At 40.9% G+C, this 22,208-nt stretch overlaps 1 protein-coding gene across 5 annotated transcripts in view; it reads right to left on the bottom strand.

Annotated features, from left to right (window-relative positions):
• Nucleotides 1-22,208, bottom strand: part of chd9 (chromodomain helicase DNA binding protein 9) — a 261,421-nt gene that overhangs the window by 186,002 nt on the left and 53,211 nt on the right. For all 5 annotated transcript variants that reach the window (XM_080186992.1, XM_080186995.1, XM_080186994.1 and 2 more), the window contains exon 2: nucleotides 17,649-19,358. In XM_080186992.1, the coding sequence (XP_080043118.1) occupies nucleotides 17,649-19,184 (1,536 nt within the window). In that variant the 5' untranslated portion in view covers nucleotides 19,185-19,358. The remainder of the gene's footprint in view (nucleotides 1-17,648; nucleotides 19,359-22,208) is intronic.

The raw sequence follows: 22,208 nt of genomic DNA, 5'->3' as shown, positions 1-22,208 counted from the left end.
CAAAATGAATACTATACAAATTCCCACAGCTTTAAATCGCTGGTCTCAACTACAGACAAGGTAGGAGATTTGTCAGCAGTGTGGAGAAAGTAAATGGACAGCTTGACCAGGGAACAGCCAGATAAATAGACTGCTCCAGATCACACTTGGCAGTAGTCTGGGAGGATGCCCCAAGGCATGGTCAATGTTGATCTGTAATCAGAAAAGGCAATGTGCAAGATTTGCCTCAGGCAGCTCAAGCAGACAGGTCTCGGTACTCTCGCCCACTAGGAGTAATCCGAAATAAATAAAATAGGGAATCCACAGGTGGAAATGTTTCTTTTATGGCTATGCGGCGGAGGAAAGAAAACAGGAACACACATAATTCTCACTACAACTCATTAACCACTGCACATTCAAGCATCGAGGAAAGAATCAAAGGCAGCTTGGGTGCCCCAGAGTTGAATAACTGAACAACTGCCAGGTTTAAGCAGTAACATGTGCAACGTTTCTGTTGGAGCGGCACGGTAGTACAGTGGTTAGCATTGTTGCTTCACAGCTCCAGGGACCTGGGTTTGATTCCTAGCTCAGGTCACTGTCTGTGTGGAGTTTGCACATTCTCCTCGTGTCTGCGTGGGTTTCCCCCCACAATCCAAAGATGTGCAGGTTAGGTCGAATAGCCGTGTTAAAATTGCCCCTTAGCATACGAGGATGCTTAGGTTAGAGGGATTAGCGGGTAAAATATGTAGGGAAATGGGGGTAGGGCCTGAGTGGGATTGTAGTCGGTGCAGACTCGATGGGCCGAAGGGCCTCCTTCTGCACTGTAAGGTTTCTATGATTCATATTTCTATGAACTGATCCAGTTAGAAGAGAGGAAAGCTGGTGTCAGTGTCATCAAATTCAAACAAGAGTCACTTTCTTCAGGGAATAGGGAGGGAGGGGGGTGTGGAGTTTGGAAGAAAAGCCCTCAGGCAACAGGGCAACCATGTTGGGGAAAAAGTTGGCCCAGGGTGCCAAATGCCTTAGCCCCACAGTACTACATGCTTGAACAATACTAGAGATTCTCTGACCTCTCCCAAATCTTTGGAAAGGCGCAGTTTCATTCTTGCCACATCCATGGTGATATTGCTCAAGATCAAGTACACCTTCATTGATCACTGCAATTACTGCATTATGGGCCACATTAACAAAACTAAATAGAGTGAGTTACATTATATCCTGAAATACACATTAAGAAGGATACGTTAGCCTAGAAGGGAGCGCAACACAAATTTACAGGATGATACCCGGACTTTTGGGGTTAAATTACAAGTAAAATTACATAAATTAGGTTCTATGGCTAGGAATTTAGATGGTCAAGGGCTGACCTGGTTATTTTCAAGATATTGATGGAAAACTATCAGGCGGATAGAGAGAAACTACAACTCAGCCTTCAACAGTATTATTCCTTTGGAACTCATCTCCAAACTCCATCGCCTGGGCCTCAGCTCCTCCCTCTGTGACTGGATTCTAAACTTCCTAATTCACAGACCCCAATCAGTAAGGATTGATAACAACACCTCCTGCACAATCATTCTCAACACTGGTGCCCCTCAAGACTGTGTTCTCAGCCCCCTGCTAAAACCCTTATATACCTATGACTCTGTTGGCAAATTCCCCTCCAACTTGATTTTCAAGTTTGCTGACAACACCACCATAGCGGGTCGCATCTCAAACAATAACGAGACAGAGAACCTGGTGAACTGATGCAGTGACAATAATCACTCTCTCAATGTCAACAAAACAAAGGAAATTGTCATCAACTTCAGAAAGCATAGAGAAGAACATGCCCCTGTCTAGATCAGCAGGAATGAAGTAGAAAAGGTCGAGAGCATCAAGTTTTTAGGTGTCCAGGTCATCAACAACCTGCCCTGGTCCTCCCATGCCGACACTATAGTTAGGAAAGCCCACCAATGCCTCTACTTTCTCAGAAGACTAAGAAAATTTGGCACGTCAGCTATGACTCTCACCAGCCTTTACAGATGCACCATAGAAAGCATTCTTTCTGGTTCTATCACGGCTTAGTATGGCCCCTGCTCTACCCAAGACTGCAAGAAACTACAAAAGGTTGTGACTGTAACCCAATCCATCACGCAAACCAGCCTCCCCACTGACTCTGTCTGTACTTCCCGTTGCCTCAGCAAAGCAGCCAGCATAATTAAGGGCCCCACACACCACGGATATTCTATCTTCCATCTGCTTCCGTCAGGAAAAAGATACAAAGTCTGAGGTCGTGTAACAACCGACTCAAAAACAGCATTTTTCCTGCTGACATCAGATTTTTGAATGGACCTACTGTGCGTTAAGCTGATCTTTCTCTACACCCTAGTTATGACTGTAACACTACATTCTGCACTCTCTCATTTTCTTCTCTATGAATGGTATGCTTTGTCTATTTAGTGTGCAAGATACAATATTTTCATTGTATGCTAATACATGTGACAATAATAAATCAAATCAAACTATTCCTGCTCTTTGGGGAACTTAGGACTAAGAAATAGAGTCTATAAATTAGAGTCAGACTTTTCAGGAATTAAGGTAAGAAACATTTCTACATGCAAAGGGTGATAGAAGTTTGGAATCCTCTTCTGCAAATGGCAGTTAATGCTAAGTTCATAGTTAATTTTGAATCAGTTATTGATAAATTTCTGTTAACTAAAGGCATCAAGAGATAGGTGTATGGAGTTCGATTGTGCATCAGCCATGATCTCATTCAATGGAAATAAAGGCTTGAGGAGTGAAATGGTTTGCTCCTGTTCCTATATGCTTAAACCAGGCTTGCTGGAATTTTAAGAAAACAGCATCAGAGGTTGTTTGGCATACTAACTACAAACAGGCACAGTACAACTAATACAAAATTATCTTTTTAGAGTTTATCTTAATGTTTAAAAGGACCGAGGTGGACAACTGTCTGTTAGATGCTGCTTACAAGAAGACTTTTGGCCGCTGGTTCACCTGTAAGATGTACACTTTCCGTTGCCTCGGAAAAGCAGCCAGCATAATCAAGGACCCCATACACCCTGGACATACTCTCTTCCACCTTCTACGCCTGGAAAAAGACATAGAAGTCTGAGATTACGTACCAACCTACTCAAGAACATCATCTTCCCCACTGCCCTCGGACTTCTGAATGGACTTACCATACATTAAGCTGATCTTCCTCCACACACTAGCTGTGATCAAAACACTATATTCTGCACTCTCTCCTTTCCTTCTCCCCATGTACTCTATGAGCCGTATGTTTTGTCTGTGTAGCGCACAAGAAACAATACTTTTCACTGTATCCCAATACAGGACAATAATAAACCAAATCAAACCTTTATTCTTTATTCAAACACTGATGACCAGAATTCCACTTTATCTAAGCACAGTTGTGCAGGGCCAGAAGTAAATGGAGTGCAGAAATGGAGCACCTCTAAAAACATGCACCAGTGTTGAAACAATATGGTGTAGGACCAGAGCACTGAACATGCAATTGTGCACATGAGATTTACAATATTTTTAAAAGCAGTCACCCTCACATAGAATACAAGGGGCAAATGTTATTCCAATCATCCAGGTGTGATTTCTGCATTACAAATAAATCTGCTTTTCCATATCAAGGAGGAGAGAGGGGTGGGGAGGAACCTTTTTTTCCCTAAGTGCTGCATCAGACCTTTCATTCGTAGTAGCATTAGCAAGATTTGCTCCTTTAAACAGTTCACGTTGCTCTAAAAATGAAATGGCACAAATTCATGCCGTTACATTGAGTTGAGATGGGATGGTGATGAATCTGATTCTCACAAATGTTGAGATGGGATGGTGATGAATCTGATTCTCACAAATGTTGAGATGGGATGGTGATGAATCTGATTCTCACAAATCACTTTAAGACCTGTGCTTTCAGCACAACAGCCACACGTACAGCCTATAGCTGTCATTTCATTCAAGAGGTTAAAATTATATGAGCATTTCTGTATGAGGAAGCAAATTACAGTTCTGATATGCTACAAATGAATGAGTGCAAGTAAGCTGTAACCAGATGTCTGCTTCATCAACATGGAACAGATGCTTCTAGAATATACTGGGGCTCAAGATATGGTGCTGACTTTTAAATCAATTTTGGCCATGTGCCAAAAAACGTCGTCATTCAAAAGTCAGAGCATACGTCCCATACTAACCAGAACACAAAAACATGTCATCTTTTTATAAACACCGTTTAAAACATGTTTACCATGAACGATATTAAAATTATACTGTCCGTCAGGCAACATTGCAGCTGGAGCCACTGCAATATATTCAACATATTAAAAGCACAAAAGATAATGTCAAGAAATGAGTGACATAAGATCAGGCGAGCTTGTGTGTCCTGGCTTCCTCACTCAGGACGGTGCAGATGTATGACTAACCTGAGCTGAGAGAAGAGAGAGAGAGGGTTATTGTCTGCCAAGTGGTGAGCTACTGCTTTCAATTTGGTTCCATAATTAAGTTCAGCTTCAGTCTGCCCTAATGCTTTTATTTGGTAGTTTTACATAGGATTAAAAAAAAATTGCTTGGAAGGGCTTTACAAAACTCTCCCCAACCACAGCCAGCACACTACTTCTGCATTAATACTGACATGATAGAGGATTCAACTGAAAGGACTAGGCCAAATTTGCATTTGCACGGGGCACAGACGGCATATGTTATTTAAAAACGTCAGGATTTGCTTTCACTGCAGCTCATTCTCCACGTTAAGGCAGACAAAGGAATAGTTTTGCCACAAAATCAAATGTCTGCAGGCAATTCACTTCACATATCACACATGGTCAAGTATCAGGAAATGCACACTTACTGCACTGGGCCTGACTTGTTCCTAATTTACTTTTCCAAGCAGATGTTGGTACTAGATGGAAATGCTGTCAAACCAAATATCTCTTGGGAGCGCTGAATATCCCAGCTTTAAGATTCTAAACTGGCTTGGCCTAGCATCAATTTGGAATTCTTGCCATGATGCAGTTGTGCGCACCCTGGCACAATAATTCATTAATGGGATAAATGCAAAAACAAAACATTTTTAGGTCAATCCCATACAGCACCCACTAAGTAACTGCTGCACAGGAGGAAAGGAAGGATGGCGAACAGCTCCCCAACCCTACCATCTCCAAAAAGATAAACACCACCAGCACAAATCTGGGTAATTTTCCCCAAGCCAACAGGGACAAATATGAACTTGCACATGAATTTAACTTAAAAAAAGCAACTTTGCTTAAAAATTAACTGCTACAGACAGGTTGGTCCAAACAGCGGTAAAAAGAAAGTTGAGTGCACTGGTCGCCTACTACCATCTCCCAATATACACAAGAGGCAAGACCAGCAATCGCTAAGTGACAATCACCAACTAATTGTTTGCCTGCTACATAAATGTAGATAGTAAAACCTTGTCCACGATAACAGCTTCTAACATTTGGCTCTGATCTTATTAGGTATGCACAGATTTTAATAACGTGGCCAGATTCTTATATAAGAACATAAGAAATAGGAGCAGGAGTAGGCCATCTAGCCCTTCGAGCCTGCCCCGCCATTCAATAAGATCATGGCTGATCTGTCGTGGCTCAGTTCCACATTCCCACCCTCTCCCCATAACCCTTAATCCCCTTGCCTATCAAAAACCCATCAACCCGCGTCTTAAAAATATTTAGCGAGGCAGCCTCCACCACTTCAACGGGCAGAGAATTCCAGAGATTCACCACCCTTTGAGTGAAGAAGTTCCTCAACGCTGCTACTGGCAGAAATAATACTAGCTTCAACATTTAAAACAATGGAAAAGTTATAGATAAGTTATTGAGTAATCTAAGCTTCAGAGACTGTAAGGTTTATCACCCACGTTATACTGGTCTAAAAAAGGTCAAGAGAGAATACTTCCTCTTCCTGTCCTCTCTCCATTAACAATGAAACCATCACCTGCACAACACAGAATTTTAAAATAAAACTATTAACAAGTGCATGTACAGCAGTGTTGTGCGATTAGGATCAAAAAGGTCTGCCTTGCGGTTACGCCCTACAATTTCAAAATCTTAGGGAACAGGTTTTTCAGGTGTCACTTAAGTAAGGACTTTGCTTTGATGATAGTCTAAATGTCAGAGACTTTAATGCATGCTGCTATTTTCAGAATCTTTCTCCCTTTTTTTTGGATATCCTAACCAAACTGCAAGTACTCTGCCTTTCAATAGGCAAATCCTGCCAGGATTAAATCAGGCTACCCACACAGGGCATAGTTATCTCTGGTGAATCAGTTGTCAAAATATACCACAAGCTGCCTTGGTGCATTTCATGAATTCGATTGGCAGAGACACAACCCTGAGCAAAAATTTTGAGACATGTCCTAGCAAGTTAGAGATTACATTGCAATTAAATCCACACACGACAATTCTAACACTGATATCTTGTGCATTAACTTAATGAACATCAGAAGAATATTAAAAAGAGTTGAATTAACTCTATATAGAGTATGAGAAAAAACATGACAACACATTCTGCGTGCAAATTCTTCCAACACGGTGCCCAAATTGCATTTTGAATACCCCTCAAGTCTTTTAGCTCAAATTCACCCAATCTTTCAACATTACATTTCATTAATGGCCCAGCTCTACAAGTCTCAGAGACCGACATACCAGTGCTCTATGGGAGTCCTTGGAAGCACTGACCCTGTGGGAATTGCCCCAGAAAGTCTGAAATTCTGATAGGCAATTATCCTGCTCCTTGGGACCCTCTGAAAATGTCTTGAGTTAAAGTCGGAAACTTTGGACAGTTCCAAATTGCTCAAATAGTTACCTAGCAAATGTTAGAGAGAAAAATTCTAGTCTAACTCCTGGGTAATTACACAATACACAACTGACCATCACACCCTCAGCCACCTCCTGATCTGACCTCACCCACTTACCCAGCTTTTCCCTTTACCAAACCCACTGGCTACCCTCCCCCCTCACCTCACTCACCCTACAACACTCATTCACAACACACCGAAAATTGTTCCAAAGCAAAAATAATATGGCAGTGAATTCCAGAAAAAAGGGGTGAGGCATCCGTGCAGTTTCCCTTTGCTAATGTCTTTGAAGTTTCCAGTGCTGATGAGTTCTGCAGGACCCCAACCCACCTAATCACATGATTAGCCAGAAATAAAATGGAGGGAAGTGATAAATAAGGCAGGTGGATTTTTTTAAAAAAATCTGATCAGGGTTAGAAATTGGGGTTCTGACTTTGATTGAAAGATTTGGGTCAATAAAATTGCTTCTTGCTACACTATAAACGTTATTAAAAGACACAAATATACATAAAGGTTGGGGGGGTGGGGAGAGGCAGAGACACCATCAAGATCAGGTGGAATGTCTCTTTCACTGAGCTTAGAATGCACCCATATTCAGCAACGGCAAACAAGTTGTAAGCCAATTCATGAAAACAAATTGGAAAGCTCTTCCAACGTTCTGAAGCAGTCAAGTTCTAGGACATAGGGTCGTAATTTAAACTCAATCTGGAAAGGATTCGCTCAAAAACTTGCCAAGTTCCCTATAAAAACACTGTAGCCGCTGGTCCAAATACATTCTTTCCAATCCACTCAACATTAGAGAAGACTTAATAATGTCACCTAAAGTCTGTGATTTCCTAAATAAGCCTAAAGCTTGGAGGCTACCTTCCACAAGAGAACTCCTCTTCAGCACCTTCTTCAGAACAGTTATGCTCCTGAATATATACAAGCAAAACCTGACAGGATACTTCTAGTACAAGCTAAAGAAAATCTTCAATGAATCTCTTCACTTAGAACTTGTTGGCTCCGGCAATACAATCTAAACCACATTTGTTGTCCATATAGCCATCTCACATTTTTGTGCATTTTTAAATAAGTGATCAACTATTACTGCCCCCATGTAGGCCCCTTAATCCACAATGCTCTACATCTGTGTGACAGAAACTATGCCCTCAATCGAGGTATGGGATGTCAGTAGGAAAATCATCATTCTGGTCACTTCCACAATAAATGTAATTAGCTTAGCAAAAGGACTTGGGTTTTCTAGCTCTATGAAGGGAATCACCACTAACCATCAACTTTGAGAAACGGAAGATAAAGTTATCTCCAGGTGAAGCTGGACCAAAAGTCAGGGAAAAATTAGACCAGGATGCCCGAACAACTTAGCCCCTATTTTACAGTCTTAAGTAATAGATGATATTCAAGGAGTGTACAGGAACAGAGGGACATGGGAGTCCACAGGCCCAAATCCTCAATGGGAGCAGGATGGTAGATAAGATAATTCAGGCAGCATATGTGTTTTTTTTAAAAAACACATTAATCAAGGCAAAAGGGTACAAGAGCAGGAAATTATGCTAGAACTGCATAGAACATAGTACTTCGGCTGTGAGCTAACCATATACAGTTCTGGTTACATTACAGGAAGGATGCGATTACACTGAAGGAGGTCCAGAAGAGATTGAGATCATTTCACAAACATACATTTTTTTTTGAAGTGGCCAAGGCAAGGTTTATCTGTGATGTGTAAAATTATGAGGGCCTAGAATGCTAAGAAGAACCACTTTCCCTCAGCAGAGAGGTGGGGTCAAAAACCAGGACATAGATTTCAAATAATTGGCAAAAGGATTAAAGCAGAATTGAGGATTTTTTTTTCCTCACCCAGAGTGAGGAGACATGAAAGGGTGATGGGGATAGAAACACTCAGCATATTTAAAAAGCACTTAAAGTTAAGGCACTTCAAATGCATAAGCATGTTACATATGAAGTTTAAGAGACTATATTGTTTTGGGACTATATCTCTAAATTAGGATAAATGAGGTCATGTGACCTGCTCTGAATTCTCCCCACTAGGAAGTCTGGGAGGTTTGATTGTTCGACTGGAAGGCAGGTGCAGGGTACTAACGTTTGGAGACAACGGCAGCAGTCTGAATTTATGGTGAGTGGACTGTTTCCCAAAGTCCAAAAAGTGTTGAAGGTCTTGAGTTGCAAACTATTGTGCAGCAAACTGTCCATTTACTTTCAAGATTAAGTTTTTTTTCATTTTATTAGTGTCACGAGTATTCTTATATAAACAATACAATGAAGTTACTGTGAAATCCCCTAGTTGCCACACTCTGGCATCTGATCGAGTATAGTGAGGGAAAATTTAGCACGACCAACGCACCCAACGAGCACATCTTTTGAACAGTGGGAAGAAACCAGAGCACCCAGAAGAAACCCACACAGACACTGGGAGAATATGCAAACACCACTCAAACAGTGACCCAAGCTGGGAATCGAACCCGGGTCCCTGGCACTGTGAGGCAGCAATGCTGACCATTATGCCACTGTGCTGCCCTTTGGTGCAAGAGTAGCTAATCATTAACCTTGCTTCCAAGCAGAAACAATGTGTTTCACTTTGCCATGGGAAAAGGGCTGGGAAGCCATTTTCTGACATCAGGTTATAGGCTTCCCTTCAAACTTATGAATGTTACAGATAGTCAGCAGTTCTGTGCAGTCAGCAGAGAGTTAAGGCTGCTTTACTTTACAAGCTACCATGTCTAGATGCAAAGACACATCATCCAGGAGATGTGTCCTGGTGTAGCTAGGCAAGAATCATTGGAACAGGCTTTACTGTGGTGGTTTTAAGAAACTCTTCAAATATTGAGGAAAGCCCCTGGAGGCAGTCATGCAAAGTTACTACTCAACGCAATGAGGACCCACTGGAGGTTGGGAATAATGGTGGACCATACAAGGACTGCAATTCCATACAACGTGCAATATGTAAAAAAGCAAAAATACTCTCTATAGTCTAAAGTTTAAGTTGCCTATGAGAAGAAAATAGTGTTTAGAAAGTAGTGCTCTTAGTAATTTGCAGTAAAAGTTTTAAGATGTATCATTTTTTGACCTATGACCTGGATGTTTGAACTTCTTTTTAAAAGTCTTGGCCTCTAAAGGGATCATAAAACCTACAAGATCATGATCTGGAAAATAGGATTCCACTGGATTGCTTTTTTTCAGCCAGAACCAACATAATGGGCCAAATGGTCTTTTTTTGTCACAGGTTTCTGTAATTCTATTGCTCTAATTATTATACAATGCTTTGATTTGGTATTATAAATAAAATTACTAAAAGTTGTGAGCAGTTTTGGGGAGTAGCAAAGCTGGTTAGAGGGCAAGTGTTTCTCCACAGTGTAGGCAAAAGGGGTCCTAATCTGCACTGCTCCCATCAAGGTGGTCATAAATTAGAGCATGAACATTTGCCCAGGTGGTTTCCATTATAAACGTGGGCACAGGAATTCACTGAAGAAAAGCTGAAACAAAAGTTTGACAAAAAAACGTGAACAGGAAATAAACATTGTGTAGACAGGAAGTGCCTGCTGTTGTCAGGTTTTAAATATGTTGCAGATTTAAAATAAGCATTTTCAGAACTGATTGCTCATGGAAACGTGCTTTGTCAAAGTTACAGATTGAAAGCATGAAATTGTTCTAAAGCTACAATTATGTATGCTGCTTTTTTTAAAATCTGTCTCCACTATTCCATACAGGAGCGTGTGTGTAAGAGTGTTGATACAACAGCTGGAGGAATACAATTTCTCAACTATCATAAAAAAATGATTGATTCGAATGTGGCAAACGGGCCACACAAGCATTTGATGCGAGTGTTCCTGTTCAAAAGCAAAAAGTCAAATTTTCCTAGAGCCCACCACACAAATGAAAAAAATCAGTGCAATATAAAAGATACAGTTATGCTGTGGCCTAGCTTGCAACCTACTTTGTGGATAAGAAGTCCATGTTTGCAACCATTACGTTACCCAGGCTGGAATGTCTTACAGTACAATAGTGATACACTGAAATAACCATATAAGTAAATGAAAAATTGAGTCACAATAGGAAAAGACATGAGGCTTAAATTGTTAATTGGAATTGAGTTGAAATCTCAATTATTTCAGTTGTTGAAATGGAAATAATTACTTGCATTTAATTACTGATGTAACTTAGAAAAAGGTGTTCCATTGATACTTTATAGAGGCATAACAAAAAAGGTCACCAAGCCAGAGGTATTAGCTGGGGTGGCCCAAGATGTGCATTTCAAGTAGGAAATAGGGAGGTGGAAAGGTGGAGTGGTTCTGGGAGGGAAGTCTAGGAATTAGGACCAAGGAACTGAATGCACAGCCACCAATAATGGTGAAAGCTGGTGGGGGAAATGAACAGAGGCTTGTGCCAGGCAGCTGACCAAATAAAACACCAGACCTGCAAGTCATATGAAACAAACATTTAACCCTCTCATTGAATTTTTTTTTTAAGGCTTTCCCCTGTACAGCCAAAGCATGACAAACGGATAAAAATTATTTTTAGAACTGCCAAGAAAACAAAATAGATAACTAATGCAACCCTGTTATCTGTAATGTGTCAGAAAAAAATTCTACCAACCAGACCAGCTATTTCGAAACAAAAACCGTACATAAATATCCTCAAGACATGACAAATACCCTTAGGCAAGCATGATTTCCAAAACTTCCTAACTCAAAAACCAATTTGTGCTTTACAAATACAATGGTTACATTCTCTTGTTGGATATGACATAGTTTGGCACTTATGTGTAGTGCAAATGTTAACAGCCTATCAGCCCCAGCCTGACTGCTGTCTAGGTTTGGCTGCTAGCTGGCACAGATTGCTTCAGCATCTAAGAGTTGCAACTTGCATCAAATGTTTTGCAATTATTGGGGAACATCCCGACTGGAGGAGTGGTCATTGATAAAGCAGCTCAAAATGGTTGGGCCCAAGACACTACATTGAGCAACATCTGCAGTGGTGTCCTCAGACTGAAATGACTGGCCTCCAACAACCATAATCTGCCTTTGGGCTAGATATGATTTCAGCCAATGGTGAGTTTTCCTCCACCAAGTGTTGCTTCTTGATGCCACAGTCAGTCAAATGCTACCTTGATAGTCAAGGGCAGTCACACCTCATCCTTTTTGCCCATTTTTTTTTAAAGTTAATAGAGTCACAAGTTGGCTTACATTAACATTGCCGAGAAGTTACTGTGAAAATCCCCTAGTTGTTACACTCCAGCATCTGTTTCGGGTACACCCAGGGAGAATTTAGCATGGCCAATGCACCTAACCAGCACATCTTTTGGACTGACGGGGGAAACTGGAGCACACGGAGGAAAACCCACGCAGACACAGGGGGAACATGTAAACTCCGCACAGTCACCCAAGTCGGGAATGAACCTCGGCTGCTGGCACTGTGAGGCAACGGTTGCCCTTTGGATTAACGCCAAATGAAGTCTGGAGCTGGGTAGTCCTGGCAGAACCAAAACTGAGCAAAAATGAGCTGTGTAAGTGCCATACATGCCATTGTACTGACATAATTTACCACTGTTTAAAAAATTCAGAATGCTATTGCACTGCATAGACGCATTCAAATGTGAGGTAGGTCCCACTCTGCTCTTAGCTATGCCTCTGTGGAAGAGAAATAAACAGCAAGGATGTGGGGGGGAGGTAAGTGACAGCATATCACTCTCCTTGCACATTTTGGTGACTGACTATTGGATACCTTCAGTCATAATGTAACAATCTGCTACCTAGATAGTCTTACCAAAGTTGGTGCATGACACAGAGATGGAATGAGATAACAAAATCCAGATTCAAAAACACAATCAATAATATCTTTAGCACAAAACCAAGGGTCATATATCCACTGGCAAATTTTAATCCAAGTCTTTCTATAGTGACAGCTATAGTTAAGAAAACCCACCAAAGCCTCTACTTCCTCAGGAGGTTAAGGAAATTGGGCATGTCAGCTACAACTCTCACCAATTTTCACAAATGCACCAAAGAAAGCATCCTTTCTGGATATATCACAGTTTGGTATGGCTCCTGCTCTGTCCAAGATCGCAAGAAACCACAAAGAGTTGTGAAAGATGCCCAGTCTAACATACAAACCAGCCTCCCATCCACTGACTCTGTATACACTTCCCATTGCCTCGGAAAAGCAGCCAGCATACTCAAGAACACCACACACCCCAGACATACTCTCTTCTACCTTCTTCCATAGGGAAAAAGATACAAAAGTCTGAGGTCAAGTAACAATCAGCAGCTTCTTCGCTGCTACCATCAGACTTTGGAATGGATTACCACATATTAAACTGATCTTCCTCGACACCCTAGCTATGATTGTAACACTACATTCTGCACCCTCTCCTTTCCTTCTCCCCTTTGTACTCTATGAATGGTATGTTTTGTCTGTATAGCACGCAAGAAACAATATTTTTCACTGTATACTAACATATGTGACGATAATAATTCAAATCAAAAAATTGTTTAGCCCAAATCAGAGCAAAGTGACACCTATGCGCTGGCTCCCTACACTCCATCTAAAACCAGCTTCATTATCCTGGTAGCACAATCACAGACTTGCAAAGAAGGTCTTGAAAGGCCACCAACCAACAGAATTTAAGTAAAATCTGACTTTTTAAAAAAATGATAGAATTTATTTAAATTCATTTAAATTAAACTGAATTTAACGGTTGCTGGTGTGATGGTACACCAACTGAATTTTATATCATGATTTCCAAACAAAATTATACATTAACTGGATTCCATTGATATGGTTGCCTCTAATGCAAAACTCATTTCACAGTAACTTCATTGCAGTGTTAATGTAAGCCTTACTTGTGACAAGTAAATAAACTTTACCTTACACATTTGCTAAGGGGCTCTGACTGTTGACCGTGTTAAACTAGGTCTTATTAGCATACAAGTGTGAACCGGTGTTAAACGATACAGTACTTATAATTTAAAAAAAACTAGCAAAGTTGCAAATTTGTTTAACTACCAAAAGAAATAGTCATGTCAATTACAACAAGTAACATTTCTAATCCAATGAAGTTACACGTTACCTTTACGATACATGTCTAAATCTTGTTTGTTCTTGCTCCCACCGCTCCCCCCCGCCACCCAAAATCAGGGTAACAGTGTCATGAGTGCCAGGCACATTGCATCAGACAAGGGGTATTTCCTAAAATAAACAGAGGATGCTGGGAAAACTCAGCCGGCCTGGTAGTATCGCAGGGACAGAAAGCATGGTTAACATTTTGAATCCATTCTGCTCTTCATCAGAACCTCAAAACATTAACTCTGGTCATTTGACTGCTTGGAGCGTCACAGCTAAACCTGACTTCACCCAGCAGTCAGGCACGTGCACTTCCAGCAAATGCTGTTGCAGAATGATATTATTGTAGGACTTCCATCCAATTTTCCCTTTCCATACCTGGGCACCAAGCATTAATACTCCCAACAAAGAACAAAGAAAATTACAGCACAGGAACAGGTCCTTCAGCCCTCCAAGCCTGCACCAACCAAGCTCCCTTACTTAACTGAAACCTCTATGCTTCCGGGCATACCGTCATATCAGCAACATCCAACGTTTTTACAATTTATTTATTAGGAGTGACACAGCGGTTAGTACTGCTGCCTCAAAGCACAGGGTTCAATTCCCGGCTTGGGTCACTGTGTGTGGAGTTTGCACGTTCTCCCCTTGTTTGCGTGGATTTCCTCCGGGTGCTCCAGGGTCCTCCCACAGTTTGAAAGATGTGCTGGTTAGGTGCATTGACCCCATCAGGCGCCGGAGTGCAGCGACTGGGGAGAGTTTCACAGTAACTTCATTGCAGTGTTAATGTAAGCCCTACTTGTGACACTATTTATTAGTCACAAATAAGGCTTACATTAACACTGCAATGAAGTTATTGTGAAAATCCCCAAGTCGCCACTCTCCCTTCTCAGGGAGAATTTAGCATGGCCAATGCGCCTAACCAGCACATCTTCAGGACTGTGGGAGAAAACCAAAGCACCCGGAGAAAACCCACTCAGACATGGGGAGAACATGCAGACTCCACAACAGACAGTGACCCAAGCCAGGAATTGAACCTGGGTCCCTGGTGTTGTGAGACAGCAGTGCTAACCACTGTGCCACCATGTTCCCAGTACTCAATCAACCCTGCAAAGGTCAAGAGTCATGGAAACATGGATAATCATTTCTGTTTAACATGGGGCTATTGACCAAGAACATGGCTGCTAAAATGCAAATGGGATGCTTTTGCATATTTCAGTCACCTTCGGTCAGTTGAGCCAAAGGAATTGACCTTTTATTCTGTAAGCATATTTCAGTGCCATTAATTATCTAACTGAAGGAATTTGATTACAAGTTTTACTCCATCCTACCCCAAAAATTCCCCAGAACACTTTTTGGAAAAAAAGCAGTAGGTTTTTTGATGTCTTTGAATCTGCACAATGTTGCAATTCCAAACTTGATAAACCATGCTTCAGTTTGTGATTAGTTATTCTCAGACTCAATGGCCGCAGGATTATGTTGTCTGAACGTCACACAAATAGCACAGCAAAGAAAGATTTTTTTTTAAAAGGTGGGAATGCAACATAAAGAAAGAAATTAAGTTTGAAAGATGTCTCTCAATGAGAAGCAAACTTTCTTTTAAAAATGCTATTCACGGTTTTATTGCATTTGGAATGAATTCACTTGAAGGACGTTAACCAAGATAGATCTGGAACAAACAAGCTCTTAAATATGTTTACATAACTCAAAAAAAATGGTGGGAGTGAGAAATAGAAACATTCACAGTAAAAAAGCAGTTCTCAAAAGATTGAGATGAAGGCTCATGGTTGGGGCAGGTCAGATGGAGATTTACTCTGCCTTATATTTTTATCTTGTCTTATATTCGTCCTGGGAATACTTGACACTGACACTTAAGTGGTAAAATTGCAAAATGTTGTGTTAACCCACAACGATGCCTGGAACCTTGATCACAAAATTTAATAACAAAGTTTCAAATCAATCAAAAAAAAAATCACTACAGCAATTTGAATGCTCATCAATCATGACCACATCAGTCAAACTCCCAATCACAACCAGAATCTAATTAGTTTAGAGACGTTAGAGTAACTCACATTTCGTTGACAAGCTAAACATTAAAAACTGTGTTATCCTGTAGCTTCAAGTTGCAAAAATGTGTAACTTGAATGGAAAAATCATTCTCAAGATCTAATCCTGAGCTCTGCCTGTCCCCTACTTCAAGATTTTGAAATTTGAACTTGGTTCCAAATAATGTTACATTGCACCAAGCTGTCAACCACATGAGAAAATTGTATAAAAGGAAACACACCAACAGCGTCATACCACAAGAACAGGCAATACTACCAGTCAAATACAATTAAGACCCAACTATTAAGATACTTTACAGCAATACTGGCCCGACAGCACATCATTTTACAGGTCCACCAATGCAATAGTCAATGATGTAGATAAAATTTGGAAATCTTCAAAAAGCAAGTGGAAAAAGATTATATGAATGAATCCCAGAATACAGCTACTCCGTTTCAATTCTACCACAATTCAAATAGTATAATAGCAGAAATTCATCTTTCAATCTTATGATTTATAGGACTTTGATATTTCAAGTACCTATACAACTTTGCAAAGTAAACCATCAGTGAACTTTCTTCATGTCATAATTAACAGCATCAACTGAGATACACCACACTCACTGGTCGATTCTTGCCACCGGCTTCATGGACACATCTTGCCCCACCCCAGATTCTTATCACACCACCGCATTCTCACATTTTTAACTAAAACTCATCACAAAAGTTAGGGCTACTCATTCATAGCACAAACACTCTTGAAAGAAGTGATCATTGTCAAAACTACCCATCAAACTCTCTTGTTCAAAAAGCCAAACTAATGGCGTTTCACTCCTTCTGATTATACATTGGATGATTTTTAACATTTCATACACTGAATTTTTACATTTGCCTTTTTCAATTTTCACTCTTTTAATCCAATCTTTGTTTCTCCCTGTTTTACTTGGTATTTTCTTTGACATTCAGTTTACCCACAGCACCCTCAAATTCACCCTTTTTCTCAGCCGTTTCTCAAAACCATGAATTACAAGTTTTTTAAAAGTTTTTTAAAAGTTTATTTGCTCGTGTTGCAAGTCTGCTTACATTCACACTGCAATGAAGGTGCTGTGAAAATCCCCTAGTCATCACACTCTGGCGTCTGTTCGGGTACACTGAGGGAGAATTTAGCATGGCCAGTTCACATAACCTACACATTTTTGGACTGTGGGAGGAAACTGGAGCACCCAGAGGTAACCCACGCAGACACAGGGAGAAAGTGCGAACTCCACACTGACAGTGACACAAGCCAGAAATTCAGCCTGGGTTCCTGGTTCTGTGAGGTAGCAGTGCTAACCACTGTGCTACCATGCCGCCACACTGATTGAGCAGATAGACTAATGTTTGAGGTCCCAGAAACCCTGCGGTTGCCCTCACCACACCTACTGGTTTGTGTTTCCATCAACTTTACAGACAGAAAGATGTTTGGAACCTAAATGTGCAGGAATCAGCCTAGCTAACCATACATACTCAACTCCAGCAAAACCTGAGCCAATGTTTTTACCTAAACACTCTGAGAAATGTTCTTTTGATATATCTGTAACTGTAGCAAAATTGCAAGACAGCTGAAAACAGCACATCAAAATGGAAAACAGCATGTGGCCCAATTCAAACCATTCCGAATTGCCTTATTAAATGTTCACACGATCAGAATTAATGAGATCTAATCTCTAAAGAGTTTAAGTACAAACCTGCCGTTGCAAAGTCAACTGCATAGGTCCCTTCATCTGTCGATGCTGGCTACTTATTGACGGCTGCCAACGCTGAGAGAGAGAATGACTGACAGTAGCTGGCTCTTGATGCACTTGCTGTTGGATAACCATCTTCTGTTGCACATTTGGATGCTGCTGTTGCAACTGGCGTGGAGCCACTGGTCTTGAAACAGGGGACGAACCCCTTTGGCCAAAAGTTGCTAACAGCTGCCCTTGATAAACATCATCTGTATTCATCCTGGTCAACTGATGCATCTGAGACTGTGGAAGTGGATTTCCCTGAAGAGATGAAAAGCCAGTTGTTTTCCTTTGAGTTGATGTGTTAGAAAGTCTGACCTGAGAAGCCGGGCCACTTGCTATTGGCACACCAGTTTGAACAGAGGGCATGCTTGAAGGACTGAAGTTTCCCTGAGTGTTTACAGAATGGGTAGGCTGGAGAACTTTCTGCTTAGCAGGACTGTTGGGATTGAGCGTATGCTGTGCTGGTTCCTGGTTGGTCCCTGCTGGCACTGTGAACGCATCACCCCCAGGGAAGCTGGTCATGGCCTGGGTTACCTGATGAGTTGACAGGATTGCAGTGGATGTTAAACTGTTGCCATTAGCTAAGTTGTTACTAGGGTAGGAATACTGAGGAGTAAACTGGGTTGAATTATTAATGGAACAAGGAGTCATGTCCCGTGGCGAGTTTGAAAAGTTCACATTCTGATGTGCACTAGTGTGGTTGGCATTACTGGTGAATCGAATAGGATTCATGGGCAGTGCTGCTGTTGGTTGGTTAAACTGTTGCACCGTAGCAGAATGTTGTTGAGTGGATGAACTTACAGTTGTGGTTGGTTGGCCCATCGGAGTCACACGGGATGAAGCTGATCCATGGGCACCCATAAATTGACTGCCTTGATTTAGAGCTTTCTGTCCTGTTGTGAAATGATTCATATTCTGCTGAGGTTGCACTGATGCAGGTTGTTGCTGTTGCTGAGGGCTGGACTGATGAAGAGCAAAATCATGATGATGTGTTAAAAAGGGGGTCAGCGGCTGCATGGACTGTGAATGTGCTTGCAAAGTATGGAATGGTGATCCATTCTGATTTGAAATGGGGCTTTGATGACCCCACATTGGGCTTCCATCCACAAACGATTGGCCACCACTCTCATTATGAGCAGAAGGGAACAGCCCGTTTGTCTGATTTTGCTGATGATCCGGTGAACAATGAAACTGGGAATGTGGAGACAGTACATTGGTCTCAGTAGCACTGCCCACCAAGTTAAACGGCTGGTTCACTTGAAGTTTCAGCGAGTCAAATGTCTGTAACTGCTCAAAGTTAATCTTTTCTGGCGTTTGAGTCTCCGATACATGGTGTAATGGGTCAACCTGCAGAGGTTCAAAATCTGCACTTAGGTTTAGTTCGTCAACCAATGAAACTGGTCCTGCATGCGAAAAGCCATCATCTGTCAAGCCTTCCAATCCCCCACCAAACAAGTTGGCGTCATCCAAAAAATCCATGATGGGATCAGTCATCTTGCTGCATGTACTGCTCAACAGTAATCAACAGTTTGTTCAGCTGAGCTGACTTCAGCTGTTCTGCAGTGGGCGGTTAAACTTCTTAAACCGTTCAACGACTAATCCACAGCATGTCACTTTCTATCCACTTAATTCATGCAGACACCTCTGCCGTGCAGCAACTAGAAAATCCTTTGAAAATAAAGAAAACAGCCATTAAATAATGCACTTAGAATGCGTAACCTTTTATAGTGCTTGACCATACTAGCATCAACCCAACATTTTTTCACCCACAAGAATAGTCTGACTATAAACATTCAACTTCAATTACACCTAAATACAGATCAAAGGCTGGATGCTTCATTTATGTCACGTAGACATTAAACAACTCTGAAGATAAAGCAAAAAAATTAACTCTGATTTTTGGTTAATATCAATTTAGATGATCACAATTATTATTAGTAGAGGAAAAAATCGTATGAGGCCTTAGTACCTTGGGTTAATAGAGCCAAAAGGAGGAGAAATGTATAAATAATTAATCACCATGCCTCTTCCTGATCATTAAGTAGTAGCTCTGTCCAGAAGAGGTCAAAAAAAATCAAAATCAGCATCAGCATGGTTGAATAATGTGCCAACATTGACTGACCAGGTCCCTACATAAGGGACTGCAACTTATGAGGTATAACTGTACTGGAAGGCTCTCTTAAGAAATCATTCTCTTCTCTAGAGCAAAGGTGAAGGTGAAAAATTGGGCAGAGGCACTAGAGATCACTAACCAACAAGTATAGAGATATGTTAGGCCACTTGGTGGAAGGAAAGACATTTCAAAACCTCTCCATTTTAGTATGGTCTGGAAGTACAGTTGCATCAGCTCAGGTGTGACACTTCCACTTTTAACACGTGAAACAAATCTAATCTGAAACATCTTCATGCTGCTCAGAGAACCCAGAGAAGTTACTTATCTCCCGACATTGTGAGAAAGGTAAGTACACGCCTTGCAATTTGGCCGCACATTTAAGGCGCAGATGGAAATGTCATCAGGACATTACAGAAAGGCTTTGCAGTGAGTGTTTACCAATCATCCCATTATATAAAGACTCAGGAATTAACTATTATTGCCAAGTCACAGTAATAGATAGGTGACACGTGTGCGAATGGTGCACATCATTTGCAAGAATAAAAATAATCCATCAGGTAGGTACTGTCTTTCTTAAATCAAAAACAAAAATGATGGGAATACACAAACAGAAGTTAACATTGGGTATAAATCCTTAGTTATAAACGATCAACATGCAAGCGTGTATCTTTTCTTTACAGCTACTGACAGACATAATGCTTATTTTAAGCATTTTCTGCTCCTATTTCTGATTTCAAGCATGTGTGTTTTTCTTGCCCTTTACTTCTAACGTAACACATTTTTGTGCTATACTATGTAGAGAATGCCAAGCAAAGTGGTGGAAACATAAGGAGGATGGGAGGTCTGCCAAACGATACTGTGCATTGGCACCAAATCTACTTGAATGTGAAGACTGTTTCTTATGGCAGCCTGGCATGTGTTACCGAGTGAAACTGATTGAGATACCCAGGAACTAGCCTTACAACATGCCAGACGTCTTCCTGTTAGAGAGTAGCGTTGAGAGTTACATTCCATTATTTGCTTGGCTAACCACTGCTTCAATGTAAACGTTCCTGCCATCAGGACAGGGTTGGTGGGGGGGCGGGTACTGCCTCAGACAAAAGAACCAAGTAATTGTCAAGAGTACTTTAAATATTACATCTATTACAAAGAAAGACTTTTAAAGGACCTAAGAGCATCTATATACTTGGGAGCAATTGGGCAGCAGGGTGGATGTTGTAAAAAGTGAAAATAATATAACTGCCTACATTGTTAATACATGTCATCTGCCAGTGAATAAAACAATTTTTTTCCTCAGCTGAAACAGAGAAGCAAACTAACAAAATAAAAGCTACAAACAAGTTCTGAGGACCACAGAGTTTCAATGTCAAATCAAATACAGCCAATAACCAAAGCAAACCTAATGCACAGAAGAGATACAAAATGAGGTTTGAACAGCACTTTGCTCTTATTGGAATGCTGTCAATAGAAGGATCAGATACTTCAAATAAAGATAGCACTCAATAATATAAACAATCTTGTCTACATACAATTGGAATTTTAGTCCAGCATTCAGACTCACTAAACATCCTGATCATTCAGTCTTGAGCATGATCTATTTTTTGATCTACCTAAATTGCTTAGCTATACAATGTTTTAAAATGTTAAATTATTTCACAGGGTGTGGCTATGCCAGCATTTATTTTCTATCCAAAATAACCTTGAGAAGGTGGTGATGAGCTGTCTTCTTGAACTACTCCAAACCATGTGGTGTAGGTACAGCTACAATGCTGTTAGGGGGAGTTCCAGGATTTTAAGCCAGTAAAGGATTGGTGATATTGTTCCAAGCCAGGATGGTAAGTGGCTTGGAGGGGAACTTGAAAGTGGTGGTGTCCCCATGCATGTGCTGTTCTTGCTTTTCTAGGTGGTAGAGGTTGTGGATTTGGAAGGTGCTGCCTAAGGTCAAAAGTCATTTCAGAAACTTTCTTGGACAATGATTCGAGTGGTTTCCCACTTGTTTGCCAAGAATCTCTGCCCCAAGGCTATGTTGTGTTGATGATAATAGTTAATGCAACAATAGATTCTTGGGTATCGTCAAAACTTTGCACTTTAAGGATCAACATCTGAAGGACACCCCACACTATTCAATCACCTCCCTGGAGGCCTCAATTTAACTTATCTTTGCTATTGATGAACTTCAGTATCACTGGTTGATACAAGTGCAAACTCTACTTGATCTGATGCAGGCATTCCCAGCATCAACGAAACTGCTCATGTTCATTTGTATTATCATTGTTTACTAGAAATAATGTGGCACAACAACTTTTTCTGGATTCATTTTTGGAGTCCTGTATTCGGGCAGCAGACATTAGTCCGATAATCACTGACGGGACCACTGTAGTTAGCATAATGTTTGATTGGCTTTG

This window comes from Carcharhinus amblyrhynchos, chromosome 4 (assembly GCF_965287045.1).
Source record: "Carcharhinus amblyrhynchos chromosome 4, sCarAmb.v2.hapA, whole genome shotgun sequence".
Taxonomy (NCBI): domain Eukaryota; kingdom Metazoa; phylum Chordata; class Chondrichthyes; order Carcharhiniformes; family Carcharhinidae; genus Carcharhinus; species Carcharhinus amblyrhynchos.
The sequence above is the reverse complement of the archived record's forward strand: the minus strand, read 5'-3'. Positions and strand labels throughout refer to the sequence as shown.